Below are 24,706 nucleotides of genomic sequence, written 5' to 3'. Positions count from 1 at the left end.
TTGAGGAGTGGAATAAAATCTAATGCTACCTTTTGTGTACGGGCTACTTTTCTACCTTTTCACTAAGTGCTTTAGAAAATTTGCTGTTTTACTGGAGGCTTCTTGTTCACAGGAAAATCAAGATTATTTGTTCCAGAGTCTGACAAATGTGTACAGATGCTGCATGGAAGCCGTTTAGAGGGAAATATTTACCAGTTTTTAAACAGTACTGCAGGATATGTTAGAGGCAATGCGGTGTGCATAGTATCTGGCTAAGATAAAACTACATGGCTAGTTTTTCTTACCTTGGTCTTATTTTGTGTTTGCCTGCTTTCCATGTACATTAATGTGATTATTATTAATTTTTTTTTTGCCCCTAAGGGACTACAAAATGCTGATGTTTAATTCCAAGCCTCTAGGATACATGAATTTAACAAGAAGCTTGTTTCTGTAGATTGCAGTGCAGTACTTATCATTTACTATTATATGTATGGCAGGCAACCCAAAGTTATCTTGACGAACGTCCTGAGTACGAAAATTGGAAGAAAGTACATAGACAGCCACGTAATAATTGATGCAAATTTACCTGCTGCAGACAAATTGCAATTGGGTCAACTGCCCTCATCAGCTGTTGCCAGCCTACAGACATGTCAAATGTTAAGTTCTCCTCATGAAAATTCTTTTCTTTCTGAAAGGTATGTTACTCACTGCTGATTTTGCCAGTCTTCCTGAAATGACCTAACTTCACAGTGGAACAGAATTTCCCTGAAACAACTTTTGTTCTACTCTTTTCTTGAATCGAGAGATTGGTTTGTTGAGTGCAAATTAACACGCTTCTCCAATGAGCCATTTTAACATTGCATTTGTTCTGGTTTGCTGGACCCGATGTTAAAAGGCTACTTTTCTTTCTTAGAAGGAGTTTCTGTTTGCAATGCATCACTGCTTTGATTTGGGAAGAAACAAAAGTAATTCTAACACATCTAAGGTGGTTTTGTGTCCAGAACCAAAATCTTGCTTTCCTGTTGGTGTTAGTGTGTTCTAGCATGATTTCAAAAACTTCTTTTGCAAAAATATCTCCAAATTCCTCTCTGTGATAATTAATTTCTTTTCACATTAACCCACTGGTGGTGTCAGTATTCCTAACAGGGTGGCTTTGGTTAAGGGCTATGTGTGTCCTCCTATCACTTAACATCTACTTTTCATCTTTTCTTCCTATATTTAGGTTGACTGAGCATCACAGTAATGTTTGACATATAAAACTAGCAGAAGTCAGATATTAAGATTAGATAACAGATATTTTGTTCTAAGGTGGCAGTTGTATTCAAAGTAAGCTGCCTCTTTTTGTCTGTTATGGCTACAACAGCAAATTTTCCACAGGGAAAAATAACAGGAAATTCTGAGGAAGACAGTAGAAAGATGAAGAATGATGGGGTTTTTTGTTGTTTTTTTTTTTTTTTAAGGCAGGAGTAATTAAAAATTCCCAAGTTAAAATAGAGAAAAGTCAGTCATATTCCTCATTCTGATACATCAAAATATTAGAGAACTGAAATTAATAGCAATTTTTTTTCCTATTCAGTTGCCTGTTCCTACTTAGATTAATCTGACAAAGCTGCAATTTAAATGAGATTTAGAGAGAGCAGTTTATTAGGTTGTCTCATTTTAAAGTATCATATTTTTTGCTAATAATTTTCTGTGACTTAAGGCTGGCTGAAGTGTGGGGTGTTCATTTGGATTCCTGTGAGTTTAGGTTTTTGGAGTTTGTTTTATTTTATTGCAAAATAAGACTAATTTTTCGGTATCTGGAAGTTTTTTAACTTTTTAAAGTTTTGGATGATGGGAGGTAATGGATTTATAGAGAGGAAAACATGAACTCTTGTATTTAACGCTCTAAATCTGAGGGTGTATCTTGTGTATTTTTTCTGACTCATATCTGGAGCACAGTATCATATATTAAGCACAGTAATAGTTTGAGCTGGCAATCTTTTGTAGTAGTTGTGAACTCACCTTGCTTTAGATTTGGAGTGGTTCATTGTTTGAATGATTAATAATCTGTACCTGTCCATGGTTTTCTAACGTATTGTGTAAAAAGCTTGTTATCAGGAACCAGCATCCAGAAAAGGATGGCTTTTCTCCCTTCCCCAGTGACTAGCACTTTAGTGCAACTTGTCATAGATACAATATGGGAAATGGAGAATTGAGGAATTATTTCAGCAAAGTCATGGCTTGATCCTGGTCACGTATCTGGGAGTAAAGTCAGTGCATTCCACAGACTTGGCACTGATTCATTTGGGGGCTCTTCTTTGGAGGAGAATAATAAAAGCTCCCCTCTTGTAAGGGTTGTGCACATTTATGCACATGATCATACAGAGAGACTCTTGCACCATCAGAGTAGCCAGAATGCATGCTTTGTATTGCTGAAAATTGTGCTTGTTCTGTACTGTAAAAATTTCTGATTGAGTTAAAGAATTGTGTGGCATCAGAACAGGGTGATAATAAATGAACTTATCTCTACCAGCTAAAACTTACTGCCAGCTTCCTCTTTCCATTCATGCTCTTTGTATTACAGAATTGGTGAATTTTTGTTGCTTTACCACAACCCAGTGTGAAATGCACTTATTTAAGTGAGCACTGACCTGTCAGTATAACTAATGAATTTGAGGTAGGTTTTAAAGAGAAAGAAAGCTAGGGTTTTAAAGTGTTTACAGTATTTCTTTCTCGTGGTTGTTAAAAACACTTTACAATATATATTGCCATAGCTTCGTAGGTGATGCATATATCTGTTGAGGGGTGTATTTTAAACTGAATTTTCAGCGAAGCTGGCATGGAAAATAAAACGTGTGGAATTTGTGTATAAAGCGAATATGTTTAGGAAAATCTGTTAGCTGAAACAGCCCTATTCACGTGCTTTCTGTTGTTAAAATCCCCGAATTGTGATGTTGGTGTAAAACAAATACTGAAAAACACTTGATGGTTTTGTATGGTCTTTTAAGACTGTCAACTCTATACAGCTGTTATGCATACAAATATTTTAGTTGAGAGAGAAGTGTGGGTTCCAAAATAAAGTTTTCTATAGTGACCTGCCTAGTCTGTGTAAGACTGAGTGTCTTGTTCCATGTACAGAATGAACAATAGCACTTATTGGAAACTACTTCTGTGTCTGGTCCAGTTCATGATTCTTTATGAATGGAAAGATAATCAGGAATTTTTTCCCAGTGCTCACCACTGTAGTATTGGAGCACTCCAGGAATCTTTGTCTGTACAGAATTCCCAAAAAGCACTGATACACCAATTTACAGATGAGTCACTAAAGAGTAGTCATCTGTTCAAAAAGCGTTCAACAGTTTTGGTTGTCTGATTAGAGATGTCAAGAATGTTTTTTGCCATGGTGGGTGATGATTTTTAGGAGTTGAAACTTGGCTGTCAGTGATATCAGTGCTGTGATGATCACTTGCTCTTTGAAAATTTGAGACCACAACACTCTGACTTGAACACATTATAAAATGATAAACACAAAATCCATTTGGATTAAGTACTGTAATTCTTTTCTGTTTCGTTCTTTTGATGGCCCATCCCTTTCCACCACCTTTAAAGTTACTGTTTCAGGCCCTTTTGAGCAGGAATTTCTATTTCAAATAATTTCACATTTTAAGATCTTACTCAATGGATTCTATCACCAGTTCTGAATCTAAGTTAACAAATATGGTGAGAATGTAGTATATTTTTACAAAGGCAATGATAGTCAACTGACTGTTCTCTTTTTTCCTTGTGTTCTTGTTGCAGTCATTCCTTAAAGCAAAATCATGTTTCAGTGTCTGATCTCAAGCATATCAGATTCTCATACTGTGCTTTTTAGAAGCATCTGTTTCATTAATAATGTTAGAGTATATGTGTATTTCCATAACTGGACTGAATTAATTTGTGTTTCATTTGGTAAGGTACACATGTTTGTGGGAGAGGCAGAAGTTTGAAGTCTGGTCAACTCTTGTTTCTCTTGGGATTTTTATTCAGTATTATTTCAAAATTAAAGATAAGTCACAGTTAATACTATTTCCAGGTCTGAACATTGCCTGAGAAAGACAGATGATGAACTGTGTAAATTGACCAAGGCTTCTAAGGAACCAGAAAAAATTAATGCTGTCTCTTTCAGAAGACGAGAGCTGCAGAAGAAAGGTTTGTAGTTAGCAGTCATCTGGCAGTTAAGTATGAATTTTGGAGATTGTTGGGATATTTTTCTTTTTTACTGTGAGGAGAGCACAGAAATAAATTGAGGTATTGCACACAGTGTATATGTTTCCTCAGAATACATTTTTTTTTTACAGATACAGTAAAAATATGTCAAATGCCTGGTTTTAAATAGGAATAAAACTGGTGAATCAAATCTGTGGAAGAAAAATGAGACAGTGCACCCTCACTGCACTGATATAATCTTGATTTTCCAAAAAGTCTTATAATGAAGAATGTAATCCATTAAGAATACTCAAATAGTTTGTGAACCCTACTAAAACATTAATGCTAGACAATATCTGTTTTTACTGCTGAAGAATTATGACCTCTATGCACATTCTCCAGGGATAATGTGTTATCTTTTTATGCTGGCTACTCATATTTGCAGATTAGAACAGGAAATTGAGAATATTGCACGTGGTAGAAGATAAAGAAAGACTGTGGAGTATAAAGTGCTAATTTTTGTTTGGAAGGGAGCTATGAATTTGGTTATACCCTTGACTAATAATGCAAAAAAAACAATTTTAGGGAATATGTTTTGGCAGCCATATACAATTAAAAAAGGAAAGAACTTACTGTGGAGAACTTATTACACCTGCTTCCATGCATTTTATATAAGACATAAACAATATGAAGAAATATAAATGTTTTTAAAGATAGTATGTTAAATTACTTTTTTTTTTTGGACACAGAAAACAAGCACTGTGGTGAACTGGAGAAGAGGAGCAGACACATGAGCAGCACTACTCTTAGTCAAAAAGAATTGGGCTCTTTTGATTCTGAGAAAAGGAAAAGAAGACATAGTGGCCATATTTCTGATGATTGTAATGCACAGGTTCCACAAAAGTCACTTGCATTCTCTGTAAGTTGCACTTAATTTTAGCACACATTCACACATACTTAGCAGCATCCCAAATAAAAGGATTATGCCAATAAATAGGATTTATTATACAGATATATTAGTAGGCGTTAACCTGTTGAGGTAAAGTAGTTCAGTGATGCATCACAAGGAGTGAATAAAAGTTCTTCTGTCCACATCATCACAATGTGCTTATTGTAGCAGAAAGGTTGAGAAAGATGAATGACAACGTTTCCTTCAGGCAGGAGCATAGATTCAAACAATTTTGAAAAGAAGGCATCTAGCTACTTAAATGAATCTTCTTTCACAGGTGATCTAGAATTGGGGACTAATTAGGGGCATTAACAGCAAAACTGCAAAGTATACCTGAGGTTATTGGAATCTGGCAGATGTCACCTTTTTGCTTCCTCCTTAGTCCGTTGTACTTTTTCCTGAAATTTTGTTCTTACCCATCATTAGGATTTGAAAAAAACCCCAACAAATAAAAGACGGAGGGCATCAGTCAAGTACACAGTGTGGTTTATATTCAAGCATTTGAATATAGATAATAAAGGCATCTCTGTAGCCTTCTGATTTAAGCCGTACAGAGACAGGCAGTTATCAAACCTGTAAAATCCAGTTGAGCAAGCCACACTTTTGGAAAGCAAAGAAAGCACTGATTATTGGCCTCTCCATGTCTGACACTGACAGAGCTGCTGAAAATCAGAAATAGTTCCTTGTCCAGTTTGAATAGTGGTCACTGTAGCCTTTTAAAAGGTTGTCCCTCATGCTTTTATGTAATAATACTCTTTGGAATATGAGCGGGGAGACATTATCCAGAATTGAGCATTAAATGTCACTGTGTTAAGCTATAATTATTTTTTCTAGCACGTAGCTAAGATCAGTGATCTGAACCATCTAGAAATGTCAATTAATAAACTTGCATGCTATCTCTGATTCCTGTTTCTAGGAAGATAAAAGTTTGAGTTCAGCTCAGTCTCCTGGCTGCAGAATACCCTGTGAAGATGGACAAAACCACAGATCTGATCCTATTCTGGTGTCAGATTGCCCAGCAGAGAGAGACTCTAAAGACTCTTCCACCCACAACCACTTAAGGCCTGCTCACAGCCGCACAGAGGCCTCTGCCTCAGAGTCTCCTTCCAGAAATTTGCCAAAGAAACAGCTTTCTGCCACCAGAGAGGATGTGATTTCACCACGGGTTCCTGCAATCAGGAAGTTAAAGATGGACAAATCCGAGTACCTGAGCAAGCTGCGGAACAGAATCTGCAGGGGTAATCAGCACCTTGTTTCCATTGACCCAAGTATGTACTGTGCCTGTGCTGGTGACAATTCCTGCTGTTACACTCGGTTCTGGGAGAGCTGGAGCTAACTGGCTGCTTGAGACATAGGGAACCAAAGATTGAAGTCTGCTGTCCTGTTGTTGTTAATGCAGTGTGGAGGTTAGAGAACAGTGCCTAGTGTCAGGATCTGGTACCTGAGAAACTTGATGGACAGCAAGATTCTTGAATTCCAATCTTCTTTTTTCAGCTGATTTTGTGGCTATGGAAAAACCAAGCTTTTAATTTTTAATGATGCTAAAACTGAGAAAAATTACTCTCTTCTTTGAAGCAGCTGTGCTGTGTCCTGTTTCATTTAATAGCCAAATAATGTTGAGGATCTGGTATAAAAGTGTTTGTAAAGATGCAGAGCACTGCTTGTTGCATACAATTCCATGCAAGCAGATCTTGACCGGTCTGAGCAGTGTACTTTGATATCATGACTGCGAGCCAGAATTCTTTACTTGTCTGAAATCCACAAGGAATGAAATATTCACAAGTCTGTAATTTGTAGTATATGTATACTTCTTTTTTCCTTTTTAGTTATCCTTTCCAGTGATGATGAAGATGGACCTTCTGAACCACAATGCACAGAGCTGATGCAGGATAGTATCACCACAAGTAAAGAAACAGACCAACAGTCTGACTTCTGTTTTTCAGAGAAGCAATTAGAAAACAAGATGAAAAGTCACACAGAGCAGGTAGTCCAGCTTTTGGCCTATGTATTGTTATGCCAACTTATTTCTGTAATGTTTGTTATAGAAAATGATTGTTTATTATGGTCTCAGCCACAAGCAGAAGCTGCAGTAATTTATTTCACAGATAGAATACTGGACAGTCTGGTTCTGAAGCTTGGGTGTTTTTGCTGCACACAATGTATTTCCTGTTTTGAGAATAAACATTTGGAAATACTTAATTTCAGAAAACAAGAAGATCATATAGTAACCTGAGGTAGAAACAGACATGATAAAGATACATCTGTGGAAAAATTTGTTTTCACACAGTTTTACATTGATCGTGGTTTAATTTTGTCATCCAATCCTCTGGTGTCATTCCGGGCTTATAGAAGTTCAGGATCTTTGTTGACAGCAGACAGAGATAAGGTGAAGTTCCCTTTCCTGTCAGCCTAGCTGTAGAACTTGAATCTAAAAGTAGCCATAAAGGTTGTTTGCCCCATTTTGGACTTAATTAGGTTTTGGGTACTTGCTCTGACCTGGATATGGGTTATGTCTAATCCTGAAACAAGCCAGAAGAGCCATTGCTGCTGCCTCTTCTCACAGGTGAATCAATTAAATCATAAGCACAGAACTGAATCCTGAAGCTTTGCTATGGAAAGAAGGGTATTATTTTGTTGCTCCGTTGTTTGTCTTGGTTCTAAATTAGTAAAAAGTCAAGAACACAGATTGAGTCTTGGTAATGGAGGTGTAGCAAGGTACTGTTAGACCCCTAAGGAAATTGTCAGTAAAGAATGTAATAACACTTAGAGCTTTTTAATGTTTTTTTAATGTGGAAGCTGAGTTTGAGAGTCAATTCTTACAACCATGAAGAAAGGTATTCCTGAAGTTACAAGAGAGGCATATCTAACAAATACTTTTTTTTTTTTTTTTCAGTTTTTAGCAGAGTCAATTGAAGATAAATGTCCTCTTAGCTTACCTTCTGGAAGCATACCCAGAAAGCAGACAAATCTGGCACTGGATATTGAGTTTGATAGACTACACATTGGGAAATTTAAGTGTCTATCAACAGGTCCTGCTAGGGTAAGTTGTTCTATTATGCTGTTTTGTGACTATTTAAAAATTAAAATTCTGGTTAAACAAAGTCAGTGGTACTTAGTGTGGAAGCACAGAGTTTTTATTACTGTTGCATTAAATTCCTTTGGCTAAACAATGGAGTGTGTGGTCCATTGCCTTGTGCATTTGGATTGCTGTCAATATAAAAGCTAACTGATTTGCTGTAGCCACAGTTTTCACATGTAAAGGTTCTGTATAAATGCTATACTGGAGTAAAAGTCATACTCAGGAAGTTTTTTATGAATTCTAACAGAAAACAAGGGCCATATTAATGGCCAAATCATGTCACTTAAAATAAAGACCTATTACTTTTCTGAAATAGTAGTTGTGTTCTAATAAAGTAATTAATAATGATCAGCGTTCAGATATATACTATGCTCTTGCCTTTTAAAAAAACTTGTTGCTTGCTTTGTGGCTTCAGCTAGCATAAAAACAGTACTAAAAGCTTTAGTGTATAGACAGTCTGCTACTCACAGCGTGTAGAAACATAAGTGAAGATGTTCTTTAAATGGAGCACCAACTCCAGGAGTTTCAACAGGTCTGTGACCACGTTCATTCTGTATATTGCAACTGAAAAAGAGATGTTTGAACCTGCATCTCTTTTGCCTTCTGTAAGACATTTTGAAATCTTGGATTGTAATAACAATTTCAGCTTCTCACAAAACAGCAGTTGCAAAAACATTTCATGGAAATGTTCTAAATTAATAGGCAGAAAAATTGAAGGATGAGTTGAAATAAGTTTAGGATTAATGCTCTTAAGTGTAAAGTAGAAATCTTGCTTGGGAAACACAACTTTGTGCCTACTGTGGTGCCACAGGGGAAACCTCCTTTGCTAATACATATAACCTTTTGTCAAAGTGACAGTAAAGCATTTTTCATTTAGCAAAGCCTCTTTAACATAGCAGCAGTGCAAGTGCAATCTTTCAAGGCCTTTAACTCAAAGACTGATGGAAAGAAATAGCAGCATAAAGTTGAACCACTTCTGTCATGTCCTTACTTCAAGCAGTGCACCTGACAGCTTCACACAGGTTGTTTTAGCTCCTTCTGTCCCAAGTGTTCTTTTCTCTTCTTTTTAAGGAGCCTGTAGGCAGTCTGCAACTTTCTGCTCATTTCTCAGTGCCTTGCATTTCTGGAAGTTACTTACTGTCACTTATGCTCTGCAGTGCCTTTAGGAATGTTTTTTAGGTGATACAGGCAGTGTGAGGTCACAAACTAAGCATATTTGACTTGAGCTTAATGGTGTTTTCCAGACATAATGATTCTAATATATTTTCAGTTTATTTCACTATAAGGAAAGAAATGCATATATTTAAAAATACATATATTGTTTTCATCAGTTTGTAAAATGTAAACTAATATATATTTTTTTTAAATCTTATTTCAGTTTACAATGAAAAATATTGTGATCCCATTTCAGGGTAAGATAATTTTCTTTAGCCTTTTCTTAATGGTATCTTTAAAGTATTGCATTAAAACACTAAGTATGTATTTCTGTTATAAATAATTTATCTCTCGCAAAGATGTTAGATAATTTTTTGTGTTTTTCAATAAATGAAAGTTTTGGTGTCTATAGTGTAAGCATTAACAACTTAGCAGCTTCTTGTACTTTTAAGGTCAATTTGTGTTTTTTATGGCGTGCCTCCCATATTCCTGCATATTTTAGGTGTTGAAGTATAGCAGATATGACTATGCGTGTTTTTGAGGTGAAACATTGAACTTTTCAAACTAGCATTTTAGATCCTTAGGTTTACAAAAATGTATGTGTGGACTAAAGTTAATAGGAATATAGATTTGCATTCAGTTGATTTTCCAATATGACGTCTAGTAGGAAAAGGTTTATGAGCAGTTCTAAGCAGAGTTGACTGAAGGCATATAGGAATTAATGATTTGCAGTATTCTTTTTTCCATATTTGTAGGTATTAATGGTGGTTATTTTGAGGAAAAAACAATTTTTTCAGGAAGAATCCTGCATGCAGGTGTTTATATTTTTGTGTTACAATTTGGTAACTTTGTTTTACACAGCTTGATGTAACTGACTTAAATATTGCATTCTCAGGATTTCATGTAATGCAAGGCATAAAATCTATAAGTATTGTGTTAATACACTCCTGTCATGCCTCTCAGCATATGTAGTGCTCTGTCCATGGCTGTTAAGAGCATGGCTTTTTCAATTCTGTTTTCTACAGTGTTTTTGAAGAACATTGAGCTTACAGTGGATACACTGGATCTGAGAAGATTTGGCTGGTGGAAAAGTGGTGGTGGCTGTTCTTCAACAATTATTTTTCTTTGGTTGTCTGTGGATTATGTAGAAGAGATTGAAACCCAGATGGGAAAGTTAGTTACCAGCCAGCCATGTAAGTAATTGCTTTCCTTAAGTGCAATGAAAAGGTCACGTCAGTAAAGTGGTTGTTTTTCAGCTGTGTTTCTTGAATGCAGAGGAAAGCCTATAATGTTGTAAAGATTACAGAATCAGAAAATACATGGAGTTGGAAGCATGATTGAGTCCAGCTCCTGGCCCTGCATAGCACCATCCCCAAGAATCACACCATGTGCTTGACAGCATTGTCAAAATGCTTCTTGAACTCTGTCGGGCTTGGTGCTGTGACCACTTCCCTGGGGAGCCTGTTCCAGGGCCCAAACACCCTCTGGGGAAGAATCTTTTCCTGATATCCAACCTAACCCTCCCCTGACACAACTTCAGGCCATTCCTGGGGTCCTGTCACTGTCACCAGAGCAGAGATCAGTGCCTGCCCCTCCTCTCCCCCTCACAAGGACGCTGTAACTGCAATGGGGTCTGTCCTTAGCTTCCTCTTCTGCAGCTGAACAAGCCAAGTCATCTCAGCTGCTTCTTGTACGACTTCCCCTCAAGGCCCTTTACCATCTTTGTGGCCCTCCTCTGGATGCTCTCTGATAGCTTAATGTCATTTTTATTTTGTGATGCCCAAAATTGCATACATGCACTCAAGGTGAGGCTGTACCAGTGTAGATGGTTACTTCTGCATTTCTAAAATACTTCACTGTACTTTTATTTGGAAGAAAAAAAACCTAATATTATGTGATTCAAAACTACTGCTACTTAATAAAAAGACATCAGAACAATTTAATTGTAGTCTCTGTCAGAAAGCCTTCTGAAACTAGACTTGAGTACAAAGCATCTTCTCCCTTTAAAATGTATGGATGTGTTAAATGTCCTTATTCTTGAGTATTATATATGCTATACAAAAGGCTTGGCAAGTAGAGATTGACTTGACCTTTGACAACACTGCAGTGAGCCATTGCATTATTATTGAAGAAAATTTCCACAAAAGGCCAAACGGGCTGTTTAGTCTCAGAGTATTATGGACTCATTCTATTTGGTTTTCCAGCATGAATCTCTGTAAATAGAGTATAACTTTGGCTCACATATTCAGAGTGGCACAATAATACAAGGTTTTTACGTAAGCAAAATTGTTGCAAATAGCATCTACGAAAAAGATGATGTCAGCATTGTCTGTGTGACATTTAATAGAATGTATTCCCTATACAGTTACCACCTGTATGAAGAAAAATTATAAGTAATGGCAGCTTTACATAAGGAGTACAAGTAGTTTGAAGCAAACTACTGAATAAAATTTTAGCAGACAGCAACCTTTAGTTGATGCAAGTTTATTGAAGTTACTGGTACCTTCTTTGGATACAGTTCCTAATGAATTGAGTGGAATGTGGGTCTGAAGATGCAAGGCATCTTTTAATATTAGGTTTATCTGCATTAGTTATGTTCTTGTTGGAAAAACCATCAGGAATTTTTATTAAATTTCTGTTTGATTGTTTTACACTTTTAAATTTTACATAGTAATGTGAATGTTTTTATGTCCTTTTTTGTTCTTTTGTGGGTGTTCAGACAAGTCTCTATCACATAATCTAATAGTTAATGTTACCATTCTCTCCCTTTTCCAGCCAAATCAAATGAATTTGTAGTTTTTGAACTGTCTCAACCACTCACAGAATGGGAAGAAGACAGACTGACTAAACTGATTACAGCTGTCAGCAAGAGGAACAGAGCACCAGATCTTGCTGAGTTTTTGTCTTGTAAACAAGCATTATCCTTGCTTAAGGATCTTTCTCCTGAAGAAAGCTCTTTTGTGAGTTGCAATAAGGATCTACTAAAGCAATACATGCCAAAAGAGAATACCTCAGATGTTCATGAGCCTGTAATTCAGGTTAGTGGATAGCTGCTCTTTCATTCATCACCACTGGTTGGCATTCACACATTTGAGTAAATTTTAGGTCAGTATTCTTCCTTAATTCATAGCTCAAAAAAACCTAGTCAGGATTACTCCAAAATTTGCAGTCAGCCTCTGTGTCCACAGAGGGATAGTCTGTAAACCTCATATAAAGCACTGGTACTTGCCTCAATAAATGGCAAGTACCAATGCTTTAGATCTATTCATGGTTGTGTAAATTTAGAACCACAGGGGTGTTTTGCCCTTGTGGTGTCTCTAGGGCAGCAAGCAGGAAGTTAATCAAGTAATGAATAATGGAACCATTTTTTTGGTTGAGGTGGAAGTGCAGCAAAGGAGGAGCTGTGTAGATGGTCCTCCAGATGCCTTTAGATGTACTTGTGGGGTCTCCACAGCTTGAAAATGCTGAATTATTCCTCAGACTGCTGGGGAAATGAATCCATGCAAGTTGACGTATTATCTTGGTTTAATCTCTTGAGTAGATGTCCAAACCCAGCCCCACATCATTGTCACACAGAATTTACATACCTTTGTTCCCACCGGTAAAAAACCAAGAGACAGCATATGAATCTGAAAGGTCCATGAAATTGGGGACTTTAAAAGGAAGCCAGCCAGCTCAAATATGGGTTGTTTTTAGGCATATTGTTCAAGGACTAGATTTTCAAACCTTCCAAGCATATACAGCTTCTGGTAAGACAGTCTGACACTTGTCTCCATTCTTTTATGTTTCTTCTCCAAAACCATTTCTGGTTCACTTGGCTAAATGATACTTTAGAATAGTTTTAGAGAGATTATTATCAACTAAGATCTGTCATTATTTTTTAAAATATTAATAACTTTTTAGTTATTAATTTAGTCTGAACAATGGTATGTTTGCCCAAATACCAAAGTTTATACTTTGAATCTCCAGCAAGAATCCTCTTCAGTGATGCAGGGTACTCCTGTGGCTTTTAGGCTTGGGTTTTGCATCTTGTTTTTTATGTATCAAGCTGTATAATGTTTTTTACAATTGTCTGTGTTTTTCTCATAGGAATCAAAGCTGAAAGTCGTCAGGCCCAGTTATGCCCTTGCAAATAAGCAGAATAGTGGCTGCTATTGTGTCTCTTTGTCCTCTGCACTGAGTGATGAATGGAAAGAAGTAAGAGAAATTGGAGCAGTTGAGAAGTAAGTGTATTTCATATAAATGAGAAAGAGAAAATATAATAAATTGAATTAATTAATTACTGAATTAAAAGCCTTCACTTATCTGCCATTCTCTAGTTGATTTGAAAGTGTTGTATAAAAGTCACTCTTCAAATCTAAAATATCAGCAAATATCAGCGTAGTTACCTGTTACAAGACAATATGGGTGTGTTGTAGGATGACAGTCTCACAGAAATTGGAGTAAGTCTGATTTGTGACTACAAGGTCATATCATGGGTGCATCAGCAAGGAGGGTGGGGACCTCATGGGTTCTGTCAGTACCCATTTAATCCTGTCTTAGCAAAACTTACTAATTTAAGCCATCTTTTTGTAAACTCTGAACAAAGTTTTCTTTTACTGTTCTGTCACACTCAATCTTTTTATAACCATTTGTCCTCTAGTATTACTTCACATTTTATACAGCCATTTTTCAAATACTTTGATAAAAATAGGAAAACAGGATGAAGACAAAAATAGTCTGCTTTTCAAAAGTTTTTATCAAAGTTTCAGAGTGCTTTGGGGTGATACTTGTTTTGTACCACCTAAATATTGGAGGAGGAAATGGTAAGGTTTTGAGAACTACTGCTTTTCACATGTTTTATAGAAAATCTTCTGCATATAAGACAGCCATATTCAGAACAATGTCTCATAAGAGTTTGTCACTGTTGTGATATGATTTGTTTTCTAGTTTAATTGTTTATCCACCCCCACCTGCAAAAGGAGGCCTGGGAGTCACAAGAGAAGACCTAGAGTGCTTAGAATATGGCGAGTTTCTCAATGATGTCATCATTGATTTCTATCTAAAGTAAGTGATCTCAGCCCTTCTTCTATCCTTCACTCTCTGGGGTGTGATGTGGACTCGAATGTTACTATAAGTGTTGGTCACTAAATACAAAATTTCAGAAGTAACAGTGGGAAAAAGTGAAATGGACAATTTAACTGACCTGTTTTCCGTGCTCTTTGAGGAGGCACAAGTATAGGCACATAGTATACACATATAGGTTTATACTTGGTTAGGTTTTCCAGGTCTCTCTTAATTGTAAGAGCTAGGTACCTAACTTTCAAAATAAAGTCAGAAGCTTGAACACTGGAGAAGAAATTGGAGACAAAAAATAACTGCCTTCTTAGTATGTGCTTGGCTGTTATATGCTCTGCTGATGTGAATACTTAAAAGAGGAAAGTTGGGTGTGATTAGTGGCTGTTGAAGGCAACTGATTTTAAGTTCTAGTATCAGTTGCCATAGTATGATAAGTCATTAGAATAACTGCCCTTTTGTTTTAGCAGTAACAGTACTTTCTAGAAAAATAGTTTCATAATTTTGTATTCTTCTTTGGTAGGTATCTGTTGTTGGAGAAGGCACCAAAACATGTTGCTGACCGTACACACATTTTTAGCAGTTTCTTCTACAAGTGCCTGACCAGGACAGAAAAAAACTCTGAGGGGGATGCCAAAGTTTCGTAAGTTCATTTTAGATGCCATTATGACCAGAAACCGACTGGTGTTCAGATGAGGGTTTTGCATTTAGTGCAGTAAATAATAATTGCAAGAAATCCACTCCAATCTATGAATGATTGTGGGGTTTTCTTTCAAGAAGAGCTTAAAATGGTTCAGAAATGGCTCATTAGTCACTTGGGCTCAATGGTCTGTCTAGGAAATTTCTAGAATAAATTAAAAACCCATTGAGGGACTGGGGAGATGTAGGAGTGCTAATCCCTATGCCTTGCTGTAAGTGAAAGGAGTGAAACCAAACAACAATTGTCGTTTGTTTTTTCAGAGCAGCACAGAGAAGACACAGAAGAGTAAGAACATGGACTCGCCATATAAATATCTTCAATAAAGATTATATCTTTGTGCCTGTCAATGAGGAGTAAGTCTATGTTTTCAACACCTTTTCTGCTATTTAAAGGTTTCAGTGAGTGTTGTAGTAGTAAAAATCTGTGGCTGATCATTGCCTGTGATAGATTAGATTTTGAAGAAGTAACACGTGTGGAATTAATAATTTTTGAAAGCTGTTCAAAAGGTAAGATGTTTATTCAGCTGTCAACTTTGTACCTTTGGTATTTTTTTTTTTACTGAAAATTACTGTTAGGTATTTTTCAGACTAATTTGTGTTATGATGGTTCCTGTGCACTTCAGTAATATTTCTATAAAGAAATCACAGCAACTCATATTGTCAATAGATAAAAGTAGAACTTCCATAATCTGTGCCTTGTCCTGGTTAAATAACCAGCCTGTACATGGAAGCTCCTGTAAAACTGAATCACCATTGGAAGGTACATAATGGAAAACAGCTGTGGAAAGGTGCCATACCTTCAGCTATGTTAAAAACTGGGATCGCCATCACTGATTAGTGTTCTTTTATTTTGGATTTGAGTTGAAGGGTGGAATGGGTGCTCATACACTGATAAATTTCTGTGGAGGTTTTCTTGGGGTTTGTAAAGGAATTGATGCTTATTTTTGCTTTATGCCACAATGCAAAGTAAAAAATGAGGGAGAGGATTAGTACGAGATGCCATGGAAAGCACGTGGCAGTGACGGTTGTGTGTCACAGAACAGCTGTCCTTGAGCTCTCAGTATAGAAAAGCTTTTCATAGCCTTTTCAGCAGCAAATGCTACAGAATTGACACCTTTTCCCCCTCTGCTGGCTGCTGGCAGGTCCCACTGGTACATGGCAGTCATCTGTTTCCCCTGGCTGGAGGAGGCCATGTGCGAGGAGCGGCCCCAGCCAGGCAGGGAGAGCGCTGCAGCCGCTGCCCGGCGCCCCAGGGATGGAGAGGAGCTGCACGGTAACACAACTTCTCTACTCTTAAATAGAATTCTCAATAATAAACCCTAAATTGGAGTTCTCTAAAGGCATGCAATCTAGGAGGAAGTAATGTCAAGCCATGAGCAGCTCAAAGTGGCTTAGTCCTTGAAGGAGGAAAATCATGTGAATGATGATTTCTAGAACTTCCAGACTGGTGTAGTATGTGTTTATGTACCCATACGTACTAAGGACTCTGGAAGACACTCTGGAAGAGACATGGAAAATCAGGGATGGCTGGAAAGTTCTATGGTTTCAGTAAGAATTTTATCAGGAAGGAAGACCTTTGGTAACGCTGCTATTTCAAAATTCAAAAGGGAATGTTAAAAAGTGGTATATAAATTAGCTCTTTACTTTCATGTTTTGAATACTAATAATCATGAACATGAAAATAAAAATACTTCGCTTAGGCATTATTTTTCTTAACTTTTTTTTTTTGTTCTTTTGTACTAGGTGGCAATGAAATTGCTGCTTCTGCTTCAGTTCTATATTCAGCTATTTCTAAAGTAAGTTCCTTTTTGTATTGACAGAGAAAACCTATTACTGAATTTGTGAAGGCTATGAGACTTGACCAAGGGATATTGCATTGTCTTTTTTGCAGCAGTTATTGATGTTTGCATAGCCTGCAGGATGTGCAAGGCATTTTGAATTAGCTTTGTCCTCCTTTGCTTACCTATTTGCTCTGCTGTCATTTCACCTGTTTTTAAAATTGATTTATCAGTTTCTACTTTTCTGAAATGAGAGCTTCTCTAGCTACCTTTAAATTTGTGAAGATCTTAGCATTTATAATTGGTGTTGGTTTTTTAAGATTTATTTTTATTTTTTTCTTGTCTCAGATCTCCCTAAGTAATTCCAAAAAGCAGATTTGTAAAAGGTATGTTTCTGTTTTCTTTCTAATATTGTAGCATTAAATTAGGAAATTCTGCAGTAATTTAGGTATTGTCATAAAACCACAGCTGTAGGTACTTGTTCATTTTTACCACATTAGTTAAAATATTAATTATTTTGGGTAGGCTGCATGCAAACAAAATACTTCTATCAGTGGTGTTGGTGATGAAAGACTGCAATGACTTACTTTTGTTTTTGTTGTGTACAGGCCTTGTATACTCATCTTAGATTCCTTGAAAGCGTGTTCTGTGCAGAAAACAGTTCAGGTTTTGAGAGAGTAAGTAACTACAGTTTCTGTCTTTTAGCAATAGATGCTGCTGGTTATATTTCTATATGCAAAGTACTTTTGTCTAAGAAAGGTATATATTTCTAATGCTAAAAGAAAATCTATGAAAAGTCATGACTAAAACTGTAATTACAATACAGAGGCTTCCATGAAAAGCCTGTCTATGTTCTGCAACCCACATATAATGCAAAAACTGTAACGTGGAGAGTGGAGAAAAAAGAAAAATAGAGTTTTGCTAGTGTTGTTTTTGTGGGGGGAGGATTATCCCATCTAGTCTAGCAACTGAAGGTGTTTTTAAGGGTAGAAAAACACTTCAAATGAATACTTTGAAATCTGAACAATAATTTTCTAGGGGACTGTTGTTCATTTTTCGGATGACACTTAGAGAATTAGTGTTAAATCCACTCCTATGTACAAAAATGCAGAAACTAGACTGAAGCTGTCTAAAAGCTTGATGTGTCAGTAGAGTTATAGTGGAATGGTATTTGTTTTGAAAAGTGTAAAAATATATTCAATTTTGTATGTGAGAAGTATGTAAGTATAGTAAGAATGTAATAAGAACTTTACTTTTACACACTCCTAATGACTTTAATGTCAGGAACTTTCAAAAAAATTATTAAATATCTGAAGCCAAGTGCAATTGTTCTTTGTGTTCTCCTTTCACTGAAGGGTACAAAAATCTGTAAACTAAATTGCACTACATTCTTGTAAAAGTATATTCTTCAAAATGCTATGTAAAGTTTAGATGAGATTTAGAAGTCCTTGTGAAACCATCTTTTCCTTAAATAATGAGACCTCCTTGCCATGTGTCTCGGGAGGAAGAATGAAATAGGAACTTCTATCTATTTATTTATTGATAAAATCTCTGTGGGATGTATTATTTTAGTGCACTATTCTTTGAACTACTCCTGAGACTGAAATTCCAGAGTGTGGTTTCCTGGAGTTTAGAGAGATGTCACAAAAAGTCAGAAAACAAGTGGAAATCTATAGAGTCATGAGATGAAGGGAGCTTGGGAAGCAAACCTCTTATTCCTTCAATTTCCACTTACACCCTGGAAGCAGAAGTTTAAGGAAACTGATGTAGGGATTCTATGACATCTTCTTTTCCCTGAGCTGATTTTTCATGTGTTTTGGGCAGTTGTCAGGCTCAGACAAATGAATTAGAAAGTCTACAGTCATAGGTTCTTGCAGTTTCTAGAAAGGGTGCTTCACTTAAATGTCATCTCTTTGAACTGCTTCATATTTGGTGCCTTTTCACAGTTGCCATTTTCTCCAAAAGCTGCTTAAGTGTTCTATATGTATTTTTGTTCTCATGACTGCAAAGGCTTGGGGCTTTTAGAAATCAAACACAAGGTCTGATTTAATGCATATATTTATTATTTTAAGTCAGACCTTATGCTTGATTTTCAGGAGCCCTGAGACTTTGTAGGTCTAGCTAAAGCCAGGAGAAGAATACAGATAACTATTGCCTTTGCAAACCAGACCCTTAGGTTTTCCATCCCATCTCTAAAATCAGCAGAGCCCTGAATGTGGAGTCAGTGAGTTGCTACTGAAGCATGAGAGCAACAGAAAAGCCTGACAACAGATATATCCTAATTACTGTAGAAAAACTTTCTAAGGTTTTCATCAAAACTTTAAATACCTTGTGCACTGTTAGATTGCAAGGATTATATACCGGCAATTATTGCTGAAGTTTTTTGTAAGGTGAGGTTTAAGGGGACTTTAATGGTTTGCTTAGGTTGAAAAGCACTGCTGGCCTCTTAGCATGAACCTGGAAATAATGTGTGATAGCCAAGAAAATGTTTCCTTTAGTTAAGGTATAAAAATGTCCTGGTATCCTAATAGCTTATAGAAACCTTGCATAAATAGCTGATTTTAAATGATATCATGCATATTTGTTTTGTATATTGCCTATTATGTGGTAGAAACACCTCTGAGTGCAATAGAATAGTGGCTGTTTGGAACAATGTTGAGTTGGGTCCCAAAAGGTATTGAGCTTGGGGGTCATTCCTCAAGTACTTCAACTGCTTTCTTTCTTTTGTAGGTACCTTGAAGTGGAATGGGAAGCTAAAAGAAAAACACATCGGGAATTCAGTAAATCAACAATGATTGACCTGTGTCCCAGAGTGCCTAAGCAAGATAACTGCAGTGATTGTGGGGTCTATTTGCTGCAGTATGTGGAAAGCTTCATCCAGGTACAACTGCAAACTACCTTCCCCTTTCTCCCAAATTATCTTAAACCACAAAAATCCATTTTCTGAGCAAAATAGCCAGACACAAAAGAAAAAAAAAAAAAAAAGCTGTCGAGTCAAAAGTGTCAAAGCCATTTGAGAAAAAGGAGATGAAACCCATTCTTAAGTATTGGCAGAGGTCTGTCTGGTGTCTGGTATGTGTCTGTCCTCAAATGTTTCTAACCTTGTAGTTTAATGCTGCTTTTATTTTGACACATGCAGTATCCCTGACTACCTGCATGTATTTGGAGCCTATCAGTGCATGCACTGCTGCCCTACAGATGCTACAGAAGTGTCTTTGCATCTCTTCTTGCAGCATCTAAAACTTTGTCAGCTTGTGCATCTGTCTTTGAGTGGGTCTACAGGCAGCAGTTTCTGTAGAGAGAGGGAGAGGGGAAATTGTTAAAAGGGAATGTGTAGAGCTAAGGGAATCTCTTTTTCTTTTCCAGCACATATGTTTAAATATCTGCAGATCCTGAGCTTCAGGCACTGTCCTCCAGGGTGTCCCCAGGTCTTCCTCCCCCTGACAGCACACTGCCCTTTGCTCTGTCCTGTGAATGGCTCTGCTTTTTTGATGCTCGATGTGTGTGGTTCACATGCTCCGAGATTGCTGTGCGTGCAGAGCCTTGTGTGGGGCCATGGGCACTGGGCAGCTTTTCTGCTGTGGGAGAACAGATTGCCACTCCAAAGCACCTGTACACAGCTGTACCCACTGGAGGAGGGTGGGGAGATGGGAGCTCTGTGTGCCCTGGCAGGCTGTCATCTTGTCCAGGTCATGGGCACGTTGGATATATCATGTATCCAGCAGGAGTGCTATGGATGGATAGGGACTCCTTGGAAAGCACAAAACACAAGGAGGTAGAGTTGTCCTTTATGTGGGTCAGCTGGAATGCATGGATCTGTGCCTAGGGCTGCTGAGGAGCCATCTGAGAGGCTCTGGGTAGTGACTAAAGAGCAGAACTCCATGGGTGACATAGCAGTGGGCATCTGCTGTCGGCCACCTGATCAGGAACAAGTGCAGGAGTCCCCTCTGGGCAGGTGAAAGCAGTCTCACCTTCACAGACCCTGGGGCCTTGGGGAACAAGTGCAGGAGTCCCCTCTGGACAGGTGAAAGCAGCCTCACCTTCACAGACCCTGGGGCCTTGGGGAACAAGTTGGACAGGTAAAAGCAGCCTCACCTTCACAGACCCTGGGGCTTTGGGGTTATTTGGGCTGGCAGCTCCCTGGAGAGTTCCTGACCCGAGTGACCCAGTGAGGAGAGGTGCTCTGCTGGAAGCCAGGGGGGTTTGGCTGGGGATACAAAACTCCAGAAGTTCCTTCACTCCCCAACCATTCTGTGGTTCTCCCATAGATAGGTTGAGCTCTTGTGTAGGTGGAAAATTAAATTCTTACCAAAGCTTTTGAACTGCCCATTCTCTAACAAGGGGGACTTGTTTTTTCTTGAAGAAGCAAGGTTTGGGACAAGGTGTTTACAAACACCTTGTAACATGTGTTAAAGGTGTTTGTAACTTATCCTAAACATGCCAGGACTCATAGACTGCAAATCATGATGTGTTCTTTAGTTTATTGTTTCAATTTATCATATATTACTTTATTCAAAGGAAGGAGGAGGTGAAACATAAGCATGGCAAAAGAGTGAAGAGGGAAAGAAGAAAAAAAATTTATTTTGGCAAATCAGATGTGATGTTGTGGTCTTGACTACCAAATCTGCCAGCACCTCTCAGCTGTTTAATTTTGCTATCCTCTTTTGTTCCAAATTCTCCCCTTCTCATGTCCTGCTAAAACTATTATTAATATCCTTACTTTTTGTTGTCTCCTGTCAGAAGACCCGCTCATGACAGAAAAAACACATGCTTGAGACAAAAATCTCAGGATGCTCAACCACAGTATCCTTGGTTCTTTGCTATAGTTGCTATATATTTGTCAAAATACATGAAATCTGCCTTTTAATACATGTTAATAGTGATGTATCTTAGTGATGATAACCTGTTTGAGTACCTTTTGGTAAGGGCACATACATGTGTGATTATGATGAAGGAACTGCAATTTGACTTTGAAGGCTGGCAGTCTTGGATGGAACTCGTTTGTGCCTCCTTGATCTCAGCAGCAGTGGAAGGGTTTGAAATTCTTTCTGAAGGTTGTGCTAGGAAATTAATTCCATAAGTATTCCTTTTTCTCTTGCCAGAATCCCATAGTTAATTTTGAACAACCACTGAATCTGGAGAATTGGTTCCCTCGTCAGCTGATCAGAAACAAAAGAGAAGAAATTCGAGACCTGATCTTGCAACTGCACTTCCAACAGCAGAGTGGCAGCAGCAGCTAATAAATCCAGTCAGGAGTCCTGGACACTGCTGTGTCAAATAACTGGAACTCTGCATAGTGGTGTTCAGTCTCTCCCTGCCTTGCAAGGAAGAAACTAAGGCACAAGGAGTACTTTTTATTCGTCATGTATTTATTTATTTTCACTGGTGTTGTGTGGTCTTAAGATGCTGGAATGGGGAAAGGAGAAGGTTGTAGATAAGAATGTAAATATGTAAGTTAAACCTAATGCATATGGATTGCTGGTTGATTCTTGGAGTATGAAAGCTGCTTACAGGTATATGCCTCAAGGATGTAAAAATACTTTTATCTTTTGGAGCCTGTTCTTTATAATTCTATATAAACACGAATGACCCTGTAGGAGTCAGGCCTGAAGACAGGATCTGGATCTTGTGTTATGTCTCTTGGTTTGCAATTGATACAGATAGAATGAATACTATGTATTTTTTTACTTTAAGGGTTTAATGTTGACTCTCTTTAGAGATGTATTTTTTGTTTTGTTTCTGGTTATATACAGAAGTAATCTGCATGTGTCAGAAAATTCTGCCAAGATTTGAGGCTCATGAGTTTTGATGATTTTTTTTAAAAAATATTTTCCCCCTTCCTGGCATTTTCATACAAGTGTGTTCACTTTGTTTGAGAGTGACTGTTGAAATGCTTCAAAGTTGGGAGTGCATTTTCTTTTAAGTTTTTTTTTTCTTACCAGATTTTAGAAGCAAACTTGCTCTCAAAGTACATACCAATACAATATGTGTAGGCAGTAGATTTTTAATGCTGTTCACCTGATTTTGGGGAATAATTCCTACAAATCTTAAAGCGTCACGTGCATTAGCAAAGCAAACAGGCTGTGGCTTAACAACTTCAAAAGTCTGAGGTGTTTTACTGAAAAATAATGTCATTAAGATACGTGATTTACATATAAGACAAACAGGATTTGTACCTTAGGAGAACTGAGTAAAGATGACTGAATATTGAGTGTTTGGACTCAGACTTGATTTGATAAACTATCACAAGTTCATTGTTTTAATTTGTATTTATGTAGCTTTTTCTTGAACAGTGGTCACGTTTTGATGTGTGCACTCCTTTCTGTGCTCACTGCACCTCAGCAGGTGACTGTTCTAAAAGGATGCTTTCTCCTGTTCCCCACTGTGACTTTACTGAAGTGTCATCTTACCCTTCAGAAGGACTGTGTGTCAGAGAACCACCAAGGCCACTTGTGTCATAAAATAGTCTACAAAACCAGAGCTCTTAAAGCTGGAAATACAACCGAGAGTTAAAATAAAAATTGAGGGCCACCCAAAGACGTGAGCATTTTTGTCATTGCCGAATTCTCAGGGCCCCTTCCCTCAGACAACTCTGAAACTTGGCTTCTCGAAAATCCAGTTATTATTTCAGGTTCTGTACAGTCATCCAACACCCCTCCACTCCCCCTTCCTTGTTTCTCAAACCAGGAAGCATTCTTTCAGGGGGAGAGAGAATTTTAAATCAACAATTTGCTGACCACAGTCTGTATAGCTGTGAGCAGCCTTGTGCAATGACTGTGTATGTTTTTTTGTCTTTGTTTCTAGTTTAATTCTGTAGTTTGGCACTACCCCTTCTTCCCCTGCCTCCCAACATCTTTCCTTCTCATCCCAGAGTTGTGTCTTTCAGCACCTAAATCACAGCACCAGCATTACTTACAAGAATAATCTGTGTATTTATTGTAAAACAAAAGATGAAATGCAGGAATACGTTCCCCTTCTCTACACCTTTCTTAATTGAATAATATTTTCAGTGTTCCCTTATGAAAAACACTTTGGGCTTTTTCTTCTGTTAAAGTTAGGTTTTATCACCAACCAATTGGTTCTTTTAGATTGACTGGTTTTATAGATCTTGAAAAGCAAAATAACGTATGCAATTTTCTAAACTGATTTTCTTACACAAAAGGATTGCCTTTTTAGATTTCTTACATATGTGCTACGAGAATGCCACTGCATTTGATATTAAAATTATCTCCAGAAGTTGCTGACTGTGGTTGTTACCATTCTTTTCCCAGCTGTTGCAAATAACCCACGAGTTAAGTGTAATAGAGGCCATCTGACTGCTTTTAAGGTACATACACAGTATATTGTCTTAACCCAAGTGTCTCACGCCGTGATTGTGGGACCTTCAGCCACCACCCACCCAGGGTTTGCACTTAGCAGGTGTGTGGGAAATGCTAGGAAGTGTCTCTGTGGGAGAAGCTACACTCCAGGTATCTTCATGTTTCCTTTTTCCTTGCTGGAACTCCCAAGTTAGTTTTTTAACCAGACTGACTCGGGGACCTTCCTGCACATCACTTCTGTTTCCATTTCCTGTATAAAGCCCTGTTTAACTGCAATAGTGGAGTGACAGGGTGTTTCAAAGCAAACCAGCCCCTGCAAGGCTCTTTGCCCTAAGCTGTGCAATTGTGTTTAAGGCAGTCACTTGTACCTGAGTGTGCCTGTCAGTTTCTTTAAAAGAAACTGCTGCATTTGGTCTGTGGGACCAGAAAATATCTTCCACAAATACATCTGGGGCCTGGAGATCTGCTCAAGGTACTGCCCAACACAAGGAGCAAAGTAGAAGAGAAGTAACTTGTAGAAAGTACA

General features: G+C 37.7%; 1 protein-coding gene across 14 annotated transcripts in view; it reads left to right on the top strand.

The window, feature by feature from the left end:
- SENP7 (SUMO specific peptidase 7) overlaps window positions 1–24,097 on the top strand; it is a 34,907-nt gene extending 10,810 nt beyond the window's left edge. For 5 of the 14 annotated variants that reach the window (XM_072933804.1, XM_072933720.1, XM_030280526.4 and 2 more), the window contains 19 exons: window positions 477–674; window positions 4,034–4,149; window positions 4,896–5,065; window positions 6,012–6,363; window positions 6,922–7,079; window positions 7,989–8,135; window positions 9,553–9,586; window positions 10,355–10,522; window positions 12,105–12,367; window positions 13,419–13,552; window positions 14,259–14,375; window positions 14,908–15,027; window positions 15,345–15,437; window positions 16,226–16,356; window positions 16,827–16,879; window positions 17,210–17,247; window positions 17,470–17,538; window positions 19,592–19,742; window positions 21,964–24,097. In XM_072933804.1, the coding sequence (XP_072789905.1) occupies window positions 477–674; window positions 4,034–4,149; window positions 4,896–5,065; window positions 6,012–6,363; window positions 6,922–7,079; window positions 7,989–8,135; window positions 9,553–9,586; window positions 10,355–10,522; window positions 12,105–12,367; window positions 13,419–13,552; window positions 14,259–14,375; window positions 14,908–15,027; window positions 15,345–15,437; window positions 16,226–16,356; window positions 16,827–16,879; window positions 17,210–17,247; window positions 17,470–17,538; window positions 19,592–19,742; window positions 21,964–22,101 (2,650 nt within the window). In that variant the 3' untranslated portion in view covers window positions 22,102–24,097. The remainder of the gene's footprint in view (window positions 1–476; window positions 675–4,033; window positions 4,150–4,895; window positions 5,066–6,011; window positions 6,364–6,921; window positions 7,080–7,988; window positions 8,136–9,552; window positions 9,587–10,354; window positions 10,523–12,104; window positions 12,368–13,418; window positions 13,553–14,258; window positions 14,376–14,907; window positions 15,028–15,344; window positions 15,438–16,225; window positions 16,357–16,826; window positions 16,880–17,209; window positions 17,248–17,469; window positions 17,539–19,591; window positions 19,743–21,963) is intronic. The other 9 variants (XM_072933959.1, XM_030280999.4, XM_072933897.1 and 6 more) reach the window with 4 other exon arrangements.
- Window positions 24,098–24,706: the final 609 nt, after the last annotated feature.

The sequence above is a fragment of the Taeniopygia guttata genome, chromosome 1 (genome assembly GCF_048771995.1).
Source record: "Taeniopygia guttata chromosome 1, bTaeGut7.mat, whole genome shotgun sequence".
Lineage (NCBI taxonomy): Eukaryota > Metazoa > Chordata > Aves > Passeriformes > Estrildidae > Taeniopygia > Taeniopygia guttata.
Note: the sequence above shows the minus strand (reverse complement) of the source record. Positions and strands in the feature narration are given on the sequence as shown.